The sequence below is a fragment of the Diceros bicornis genome, chromosome 4, assembly GCF_020826845.1.
Source record: "Diceros bicornis minor isolate mBicDic1 chromosome 4, mDicBic1.mat.cur, whole genome shotgun sequence".
Classification (NCBI taxonomy): domain Eukaryota; kingdom Metazoa; phylum Chordata; class Mammalia; order Perissodactyla; family Rhinocerotidae; genus Diceros; species Diceros bicornis.
The window spans coordinates 58,211,914-58,223,915 of record NC_080743.1 but is presented as its reverse complement, the minus strand read 5'-3'; the positions used below and the strand labels follow the sequence as shown (position 1 = coordinate 58,223,915).

General features: G+C 35.8%; 1 protein-coding gene across 1 annotated transcript in view; it reads left to right on the top strand.

Moving 5' to 3' along the window:
- NUP210L (nucleoporin 210 like) overlaps window positions 1-12,002 on the top strand; it is a 105,450-nt gene that overhangs the window by 25,295 nt on the left and 68,153 nt on the right. Inside the window, exons 8-10 of the mRNA XM_058539245.1 lie at window positions 143-211; window positions 1,120-1,226; window positions 2,154-2,294. Coding sequence (XP_058395228.1) covers window positions 143-211; window positions 1,120-1,226; window positions 2,154-2,294 — 317 coding nt within the window. The remainder of the gene's footprint in view (window positions 1-142; window positions 212-1,119; window positions 1,227-2,153; window positions 2,295-12,002) is intronic.

Sequence of the window (12,002 nt, the reverse complement as noted above, 5' to 3'; positions counted from 1 at the left end):
AGTGCACACATTTAAGTTTTTGCTTTCCAAAGGATAATAAAAGAGAATTTTTGTTTGTAGGTTTATTATTTTTTTCTTTTGTAGCTTATATTTCTCTTTTCACCAACTCTAGCTCATATGATTTCCTTAAGCAAAAATTAAGATGTCCATATGCGATCTGTGTCTGGACTCCCAAATTTCACCATCTATGTTGTAGAGCCTGGATTTTTAGGTATTTTTAGATAATGATTTTCAGAAAGATGAATAGCTTAAACTATTTCACTAAAATGAGTGCATTAAAAACTAGAACGCTTCTTTAAACTTCATTTTGAGACTTAACTAACTTCAAATTCAACCCTACTTTGACATATTTTCTCACCTTGTTCTGGTTAAATACTATCTCCAAGAGTGAAGCAACTTGAAACAGATTGTGAAAAAATATGAAGATCCATGTAATTCAGTGTTGGGTTAGGAAAAGAGGAAAAAGGAAGGAAAAAAGAATCCTAACATCCTTAGGCCATGTGAAACAACGAGTCTGAGTGAAAGAAGCTGAAATTTTGCCTGACACGTTGGGAATGAGCAAAATTGTGGTTTGTCTTTGTGTACAGATATAAGTGAGAGTCTTTCTTTATACCTGAGATGAGCTAAGTTAAGCCAGGATCTTTGGAACCCCAAATTATTATATAATTTGATAGAGGAAACTAGAGGATCTACTTTGGAAACCATCTCCATCTTTTAGCCAGTTTTGCTCTTTTAATCGCTTTCTAAGTTTGTATTTATTTATTTTTATTATTATTTATTTTTTATTGTGAAATTTTTGTTGTACATTATTGTTTATCAGTCACCATATAGTGCATCCCTCCACCCCTTGTCCCCACCCCCCACCCCCCTAGCCCCTGGTAACCACCAAACAGTTCTATCTGTCTGTGTGTTGGTTTATCTTCCACATATGAGTGAAATCAGGCACTGTTTGTCTTTCTCTTTCTGGCTTATTTCACTTAACATAATACCCTCCAGGTCCATCCATGTTGTTGCAAATGGGACAATTTTGTCTTTTTTAATGTTAAGTTTGTATTTTTTAATTTCTTGTAGAAAAATGTTGGCCTCTTCTAATATTTTTGTTTCTTGATTTGGGTATAGGTTTCACAGTGCAACCTGGAGACCGATGGAGTCTAGAGGTGGGACAAGTGTATGTCGTTACAGTAGAAGTGTTTGATAAAAGCGGCACGAAAGTCTATATTTCAGATGTGAGTTTCTCTTTTGTATTTTTCTAGCCGCTTGTATGGATAACTCCTTGAGTGGGCCATCTTTCTCTCTAGGGAGCCTTTTTTTTTTGAGGAAGACCAGCCCTGAGCTAACGTCCGTTGCCAATCCTCCTCTTTTTTTTGCTGAGGAAGATTGGCCCTGGGCTAATATCCGTGCCCATCTTCCTCTACTTGATATGGGTCGCCACCACAGCATGGCTTGACAAGCGGTGCGTGTGTACGCGCCTGGGATCCGAACCTGTGAACCCCGGGCCGCGGAAGGGGAGTGCGCGCACTTAACCGCTATGTCATGGGGTCGGCCCCTAGGAAGCCTTTTTGTTTTCTTTTGCTTCCAGATTTTACCTTTGGAAATGTAAGTTACTACTTTATTATTGTTATTAAATAGTTCTGTCCTTGAGGAATGCTAAACTAGAAGTAAAAGATATAATTGGGTCAGAATTATAGAAAAGAGTTTAAGAGAGCACAAGTGATAACACTTTGGAGGGGATCCTCGTTCTATAACTTCACTTCAGATATGGTTACCACAGTTTTGTAGTGGTGAGAGTAGTAGTGTGAGCATCAGATGTGAAGTGTTGCATTTACTGTCCAGAGTTGTTTTTTTCCTTTTTCCTGAGAACTGTCAACTTATAGAATGGCACAAATTACATTAAAATTTACATAAGCTTTGACTCTTTCTGTTTCTGATGACTTGCCAATAATGGAATCTTTCAAAAATTAGTACTATTTTAAAATTACATCTTTCCAACTTAGAATTTCCATGAAGGAGAGCAAAGATTTTGTTTTTATTTCTTTACTCCCAGAATGCATGGCCATGCTTTTTTATTTTTATTTTTTAATGCTTTGGGATTGAGATGGCTTTAGAGAAAAAACATCTTTTCAGGTTTATGTTGCTGTTGGGCTGATTTTCAGAATCTCAGGATTATGTACCAGTTCCCAAGGGAGTACTTTGAAGAGCAGCTAACTACTGTGAACGGATCTTACCATCTAGTAAAAGCCCTGAAAGATGGTGTCGTGGTGATAAATGCATCCCTGACTTCCATCATTTACCAGGTAGGAATTAAAAGGGCTGTCTTTGAATCCTGAGAACACTGATGAGGTTTGGCTGACTTGTTGATTTGCAGGCAGATATATGACATATCCCACCTTTACCTTTCAAAAAAATAAAAAAGAAACTGATAAACAGTACACCCAGTAGTTTATACGTCCACAAACTTTCTTTTCCAGTCTTTTCTATTGCACATGCTTGCATTTGTGGTCATTGTGTATATGTATCATTTAAGGTTCCTTTAAAAAATTATTTCAGGGCCGGCCCCGTGGCTTAGCGGTTAAGTGCGGGCGCTCCGCTACTGGTGGCCCGGGTTCGGATCCCGGGCGCGCACCGATGCACCACTTCTCCGGCCATGCTGAGGCCGCGTCCCACATACAGCAACTAGAAGGATGTGCAGCTATGACATACAACTATCTACTGGGGCTTTGGGGGAAAAATAAAAAAAAATTAAAAAACCCTGTACGTTAAAAAAAAAAATGATTTCATATGCAGTTTCCATGAGTCATCCAGTCCACAGAGTTACTTTCTATTCTAAAAATCTAAAGGGTTAATATGCCAATTTATTTAACCATGCCATGAACATTGAACTTTTCCATTGTTTCCAATTTCTTTACTATTGTAAATGTCATAACTGAGTATCTTTGCACAATTTTTTTTCCTTTTGGCTAATTTTCATATGGTATAATACCAGAAATAGAGTTTCTGGGGAAAGAGAGAAGGAATGAATTTGTTCTAATGCCTCTAAAATGTGTAAGTGTCCGATTTTTAACAGCCTGACAAATTTGTTTCCCTCTCCCAAATCTACTTTTTTTTTTATTGATGTCTTAATAGTTTATAACGTTGTGAAATTTTGGTTGTACATTTTTGTTTGTCGATCACCATATACATATCTCCCTTCACCCCTTGTGCCCACCCCCTACCCCCATTGCCCGTGGTAACCACAATACAGTTTTCTCCGTCCATGTGTTGGTTTATATTCCACATATGAGTGAGATCATATGGTGTTTGTCTTTCTCTTTCTGGCTTATTTCACTTAACATAATACCCTCCAGGTCCTTCCATGTTGTTGCAAATGGGACGATTTTGTCTTTTTTTATGGCTGAGTAGTAGTCCATTGTACATATATACCACATCTTCTTGATCCAATCATCAGTTAAGGGGCACTTGGGTTGCTTCCACTTCTTGGCTATAGTGAATAATGCTGCAATGAACATAGGGGTGCATAAGCCTCTTTGGATTGTTGATTTCAGGTTCATTGGATAGATTCCCAGTAGTGAGATAGCCGGATCATAGGGTATTTCTATTTTTAATTCTTTGAGGAATGTCCATACCGTTTTCCATAGAGGCTGCACCAGTTTGCATTCCCACCAGCTGCGTATGAGGGTTCCTGTTTCTCCACATCCTCTCCAACATTTGTTGTTTTTTGTCTTGGTGATTATAGCCATTCTAATGGGCATGAGGTGATATCTTAGTGTTGTTTTGATTTGCATTTCCCTGATTAGTGATGTTGAACATCTTTTCATGTGCCTATTGGCCTTCTGTATATCTTCTTTGGAGAAGCGTCTGTTCATTTCCTCTGCCCGTTTTTTGATTGAGTTGTTTGTTTTTTTGTTGTTCATTTGTGTGAGTTTCAGTTGTGTGAGTTCTTTATATATTATGGAGATTAACCCCTTGTCAGATATATGTTTTGCAAATACTTTCTCCCAGCTGATATGTTGTCTATTCATTTTGATCCTGGTTTCATTTGTCTTGTAGAAGCTCTTTAATCTGATAAAGTCCCACTTGCTTATTTTTTCTTTAGTTTCCCTAGTCTGAGTAGGCATGGCATCTGAAAAGATTCCTTTATGACCAATGTCAAATAGTGTGTTGCCTATATATTCTTCTATGAGTTTTATAGTTTCAGCTCTCACCTTCGGGTCTTTGATCTATTTTGAGTTGACTTTTGTGAATGGTGATAGCAGATGGTCCACTTTCATTCTTTTGCATGTGGCTGTCCAGTTTTCCCAGCACCATTTATTGAAGAGACTTCCCTTTCTCCGTTGTATGTTCTTAGCTGCTTTGTTGAAAATTGGCTGTCCGTATATGTGTGGTTTTATTTCCGGGCTTTCAATTCTGTTCCATTGATATGCATGTCTGTTTTTGTACCAGTACCACGCTGTTTTGATTACCATCGCTTTGTAGTATGTTTTGAAGTCAGGAATTGTGATGCCTCCAGCTTTGTTCTTTTTTCTTAGGATTGCTTTAGCTATTCGGGGTCCTTTGTTGCCCCATATGAATTTTAGTATTCTTTTTTCTATTTCCGTGAAGAATGTCATTGGGATTCTGATTGGGATTGCATTGAATCTGTACATTGCTTTAGGTAATATAGACATTTTAACTATGCTTATTCTTCCAATCCATGTGCATGGGATGTCTTGCCATTTCTTTATGTCATCATCGATTTCTTTCAATAATGTCATGTAGTTTTCATTGTATAGGTCTTTCACCTCCTTGGTAAGATTTATTCCTAGATATTTTATTCTTTTTGATGCAATTGTACATGGTATTATTTTTTTGAGCTCTCTTTCTGTTAGTTCGTTATTAGCATACAGAAATGCAACTGATTTTTTAAGTTGATTTTGTACCCTGCAACTTTGCTATAGTTGTTGATTATTTCTAATAGTTTTCCAATGGATTCTTTAGGGTTTTCTACATATAAAATCATGTCGTCTGCAAATAGTGAGAGTTTCACTTCTTTGTTGCCTGTTTGGATTCCTTTTATTCTCTTTTCTTGCCTAATTGCTCTGGCCAAAACCTCCAGTACTATGTTGAATAAGAGTGGTGAGAGTGGGTAGCCTTGTCTCGTTCCTGTTCTCAGAGGAATGGCTTTCAGCCTTTCCCCATTGAGTATGATGTTGGCTGTGGGTTTGTCATAAATAGCCTTTAGTATGTTGAGGTACTTTCCTTCTATACCCATTTTGTTGAGAATTTTTATCATAAATGGATGTTGGATCTTGTCAAATGCCTTCTCTGCATCTATTGAGATGACCATGTGGTTTTTATTCTTCATTTTGTTGATGTGGTGTATCACGTTGATTCCAAACCTACTTTTTCTCCAGTGATCGTTTCACTCAGTTGTTTAAGACAAAACCCCAAGAGTCACCCTTGACTCTGCCTTCTCCCTCACCTTCTACATTCAATACATTATTGAATGCCATGTCAGTTCTTCTAAATGTCTCTCAAACCCATTTCTTACTATCCCCACTGCTGTCTTTCACCTAGACTTTCAGAGTAGCTTCTTAACTGGTATTCCTACCTTCAATATTGCCCCTAGCTAGAATGATATTCCAAAAACAACAAAAATTATTATGTGTTTACTGTTTAAATTCCTTTGGTATCGTCCCACTGATTTTAAGGTAAAGTTTAAACTTCTTAACATGGTTTTATAGGACTCTGTATGACAGAGATCACAAACTGGTGACCTGCAGACTATCTTGGTTTGTAGTCTTGTTTTTTATTTTGGCATATAAGTTTCCTGTTAATTGGGAAATTTCAAATAAAACCCAAGATTTCTGATTCTCTAGATTATATAAAAATCTGACAGTGATCAGCTAGAACAGATAGTGGCTACACCATTTAGACTACACTTTTCAGTCTGCTGTTTCCTGCCATTCTTTGTTATTTTATATTCAGCTTAATAATCCTGTTTATGTTATCTACCAGGTACCTATAGGCATTTGAGTTTGTGACTCTACCTAAATGACTGTCTCCTGACAACGTCTCCAGCTTCAGGTCTTGTCACCCTCCTTCTCTTATGTTTCAGCCATACTGAACTTTCAGTTTCTAGAAAATACTTTGTTCCTTTTTGCCTCTAAGTTTTATTTTCATTTGTTTATTTTCGTTTTTATAAACGAGTATAGTTCCTTTTGTCTACAACGCTTTCTCCCTCCTCAATGTATAGGGCCAGCTGAAACAACAGTTCCTCAGGCACGTTTTCCACTTTTATGTGTTCTCAGAGCTCTCTGAACTTCCCAGATCATAATATTCATCATACTTTATTGTTATTATTTGCTCCTTTCATTAGATTATAAACGTTGAGGGCAATGATAATGCCTACTTTGTTCACAACTGTTGCCTTAACATCTAACAGAGTGACTGACATGTAGTTGGTACAAATAAGTATTTGTTGAATGAATGGTGTTTGGATTAGTTATGGTTAGGTATAGATTTACATTCATTATTAAAATATATCCAGCTTTTTCAACAATATTTAATACACAGTGATTTTTTTTTATCCATTGTTATATTATTTCTGGCAGTTGGACCTTATTCTGGAATCACTCTTCAATCCCACAGATCCTGCTTTTTAAAAAGTATTATGTTTTAAAATCTGAGTTCACACTTACTCCTTTAAAAATTGTTTTTATTTATGATATTTTTGCCTGGACCCTACTGTTTATCAATGTCAAATTTGGTCTGGAGATTTTAATTGACATCTACTATACTCTTAATTCAGTGAGGTTAGAGACAAGTCTTGAGTTTTTCTGGTTTCCTTGATACCTAGTCAGGAGAGGTGGATAATAATTTATCTTTTTGTGTATTGGTGAATATGTGGATTACGTATGATCTGAAATTTGGAAGAAGTCTTGGGGCTGGCGCTGTGGCGTAGTGGTTAGATGCACGCGCTCCACTGCTGGCGGCCTGGGTTCAGATCCTGGGCGCGCACCAATGCACTGCTTGTCAGGCCATGCTGTGGCCGTGTCCCATATAAAGTGGAGGAAGATAGGCACAGATGTTCGCCCAGGGCCAGTCTTCCTCAGCAAAAAAAAGAGGAGGATTGGCATGGATGTTAGCTCAGGGTTGATCTTCCTCACACACACAAAAAAAAGATGGAAGAAGTCTGTGTTGAATATATTGGAGCACTTAACCATTTTGGAGGAAAGTTATCATTAGTAACTTTTTTAAACTTTTTATTTTCAAATTATTGTAGATTTACAGGAAGTTACAAAAATAGTACATAGGACAAAGTACATGTTCAACATAATTACTCATTAGGAAAATTCAAGTCAAAACCATAGTGAGATACCACTTCACACCCACTGGCTAAAATAAAAAAGACAAACAATGAGAAGTGTTGGTGAGCATGTAGAGAAATTAGAACCCTCATACACTGTTGGTGGGAATGTAAAATGGTGCAGCCACTTTGGAAAACACCTGGCAGTTCATCAAAAGGCTAAACAGAATTATTATATCACCCATCAATTCCTCTCCTATGTATATATGCAAGAGACATGAAAATGTATGTCGACCCGAAAACTTGTACATGAATGTTCATAGCAGCATTATTTATAGTAGAAAGTGGAGACAACCCAAATGTCATCAACTGATGAAAGGATAAATAAATTATAGTATATCCATACAATGGACTATTTGGCAATAGAAAAAAATGAAGTACTGATATATGCTACAACATGTATAATTCTTGAAAACATTGTGCAAAGTGAAAAAAGCTAGACACAAAAGCCACGTGTTATATGATTCCATTTATATGGAATACCAAGAAAAGGCAAATCTATAGGGACAGTTAGTAGATTAGTGGTTGCCTAGAGCTGGGGGAGGGAATGGGGAACTTGCAGAGTAACAACTAAGAAGTGTAGGATTTGTTTTTAGTGTAATGAAAATGTTCTAAAATTGATTGTGGTGATGGATGTAAAATTGTGAATATGCTAAAAGTCATTAAATTGTACACTTTAAATGGGTGAATTGTATAGTATGTGAATTATATGTCAATAAAACTGTTAAAAAAATACACATACAGGGCCGGCCCCGTGGCTTAGCGGTTAAGTGCACGTGCTCCACTGCTGGTGGCCTGGGTTCGGATCCCAGGTGCGTACCGATGCACTGCTTCTCCGGCCATGCTGAGGCCACGTTCCACATACAGCAACTAGAAAGATGCGCAGCTATGACATACAACTATCTCCTGCGGCTTTGGGGGAAAAATTAAAAAAAAAATACACATACATTTAGTACATAGAGTCCCTTGAACTCTTTACCCAGTTCTCCCAATAGTGACATCTTATATAACTGTAGTACAATATGAAAACCAGAAAATTAACATTTGTACAATACTATTAATTAGACTTCAGACCTTAGTCAGTTTTTACGTGTATTCATATGAGTGCGAATGAGTGTGTGTTGTAGTTCTATGCAATTTTGACCCGTGTATAGATTCAGGTAACTGCCACCATCATCATGGTATAGAACTGTTCCATCACCACAGAGGAAATCTTTTTTTTTTTTTTCTTCGTGAGGAAGATCAGCCCTGAGCTAACATCCATGCTAATCCTCCTCTTTTTGCTGAGGAAGACCGGCTCTGAGCTAACATCTATTGCCAATCCTCCTCCCTTTTTTTTCCCCCAAAGCCCCAGTAGATAGTTGTATGTCATAGTTGCACATCCTTCTAGTTTCTGTATGTGGGACGTGGCCTCAGTGTGGCGGGAGAAGCGGTGCGTCGGTGCGCGCCGGGATCTGAACCCGGGCCGCCAGTAGGGGAGCGTGCGCACTTAACTGCTAAGACACGGGGCGGCCCCAGAGGAAATCTTTTATACTACCCTTTTATAGTCACACCCACTCCTGCCCCTTCCCTATCCCCTGGCATCTAATCTCCATCTCTATAGTTTTATCAACTTGAAGATGTTATGTAATCAACTTATACCCTTTGAGATTGGCTTTTTTCGCTAAGTATAATGCCCTTAAGATCCATCCAAATTGTTGCACGTATCAGTACTTCATTTTTTTAAAATTGCTGAGTAGTAGTATTCCATTGCATAGATATACTGGAGTTTGTTTAACCATTCACCTGTTAAAGGACATTTGGGTTGTTTCTAGTGTTTGGCTATTGTAAATAACGCTGCTCTGAACATTCTGTATAGATTTTGATATGAACATAAGTTTTCATTTCTCTGGGATAAAATGCCCAAGAGTGCAATTCTTGGGTCATATAGTAACTACATGTTTAGTTTTATAACAAATTCCCAAACTATTTTCTAAAATGGCTGTACTATTTTACTTAATATTCCCACCAACAATGTATGAAATATCGTTAATATGTTTTTAAGTTTCGTCTTTTTTTTTCATAGTCATTTTGAGCTCTCCATTTCCCTATTGTATAATTTTGATAGTAACTTTTGGTGGATAAAATTCCATGTTGTCAAATCTGTTTTGCGTATAGTTGAGACTACTACTCATCTTCAATTTTTAAAAAGTCAACAATTCAACTTATTAAATTGCTTTTTATATTAATTAAGGTTGTATTGGTTTCTTTTTACTGCTTTGTTCACATTTTTAGATATTTAAAAAATTTTCATACTTCTGCAGGTGATTAGAACAAAATAAACCTTAAAACATTTTTGTTTTTCTAATTATTAAAGTATGAATATTTATTTTAGAAAAATAGTAAAAACAGAAATGTATAAAAAGAAGTAAAAATCACTCATAATGCCACTATCTAGAGGCAAGTACTATTAATATTTTGACATTTTCCCTTTGATCTCTTTTCTCTACAATTTTTTCTCTACATGTATTCAGGAACCTTGTCAAACTCACTTAATAATTCTAATAATTTATTTATAGAGTCATTTGGATTTTTTTATCATATCTACAATTATTGGCAGATTTATTTCTTTTTTTCCTATCTAATCCAATACCCACTTCTTTTTCCAGTCCTAGTATCGTTTACTTCTTTTTCATGCCTTATTCACAATCTGCAAAACAGTGCTAGATAGACATGGTAATAGTGGACCTTTTTATCTTGTTTCTGATCTCAAAAGGAAAGCTTTTACTATTTTTCTATTAAGTATGATGTTTGTTTAGTTTTTTAAAAGATATACTCTATCAAATTATTTAAATTTCCTTCTATTCCTAGATTCCTATATCCCATATGAATGAATGTTATGTTTTATTATATATTTTCCTGAATCTATTACAATGATTGTGTAATTTTTTTTCTTTTTCTATTATTGTGAATTGCAGTGATTGATTCTTGAATGTTAAATCAATTTTGCATTACTGGTTTAAACCCAATTTAGTATTTATGTGTTGCTCAAAATATTGCTCAATTGAGTTTGCTAATATTTTGAGGATTTTTTGCATTCCATAATGACTAATGATGTTGAGCATCTTTTTATGTGCTTACTTTCAATTTGTATCTCTTCTGTGTGACGTTGCTGTTCAAATCGTTTGCCCAATTTTTTAAAAATTGAGTTGTCTTTTTGCTAGACCTTCTTTGTATATTCTGAATATAAGTTCTTTATCATATATATGTTTTGCAAATATTTTCATTTTCATTTTCTTAACAGTATCTTTGAAAAAGCAAAATATTTAATATTGATAAAGTACAATTTTTATCAGTTTTTTCTTTCATGATTCATATTTTTGTTTCCTCTCCTAGAAATCTTTGCCTAAACAAAGGCTACAAAAACTTCTGGAATTTTTACACTTCTAGCTTTTATGTATGGGTCCATGATACATTTCACATTCATATTTATATGTGGTGTGAGGTAAGGGTCAAGGTTTATTTTTTCCCATATGAATGTCATATTGTTTCAGCACCATTTTTTGAAAAGGCTATCATTGGCCCATTGAATTACCTTAGAACCTTTATCAAAAACCAATTGACCACATATGTGAGAGTCTGTTTTGTGACTCTCTGTTCTGTTTCAATGTTCTATATGTCATCCTGTGCTACTCCTGGAGCTTTATAGTTAAGACTTGTAATCAGGTTTTATAAGTCCTCCAGGTTTGTTCCTTTTCATAATTGTTTGACTATTGTAGTTATTTGAAACTCTATATAAATTTTAGAAGCAGTTTGTCAGTTTCTACAAAAAACCTGCTAGGATTTTTTTGTTTGTTTTCTTTCCTTTTTTTTAACCACTTTATTGAGGTATGATTCACATACAAAAAGTTGTACATATTTAATATATACAACTTGATGAGTTTGGTGATAAGTATACACCTGTGAAACCATCACCACAATCAAGGCCATAAACTTATCCATCACCTCCCAAAGTTTCCACCTGCCCCTCTTTATTTATTTTTTACTATATTTTTTTCTTTTATGGTAAGAGCACTTAACATAAGATCTGCCCTCTTAGCAAATTTTTAAGTATACAATACAGTATTGTTAACTATAGGCCCAATGTTGTACAGTTGATCTCCAGAACTTATTCATCTTACATAACTGAAACTTTGTGCACTTTGAGTGACACCTCCCTATTTTCCCCTCCCTCCAGTCCCTGGTGATCACTATTCTACTCTCTGATTCTATGAGTTTGGCTATATTAGATTCCTCATAAAAGCAGAATCATGCATTCTGTGTCTGTACGCTATCTAGTTCCAAAATACTTTCACCACCTCTAAAGGACACCTGGTACCCATTAAGCAGTCACTCTCCATTACCCTCCTCTGCCCAGCCCCTGGTAACCATTAATCTACTTTTTGTCTCTATAGATTTACCTATTCTGGATACTTTATAAAATAGAATAATACAATATGTGGCCTCCTGTGTCTGGCTTCTTTTACTTAGCATAATGTTTTCAAAGTTCATCTACATTGTAACATCTATCAGTACTTCATTCTTTTTATGGCCGAATAATATTTCATTGTATATATGTACAACCACATTTTATTTATCCAGTCATCCAATGATGGATATTTAGGTTGTTTCCACATTT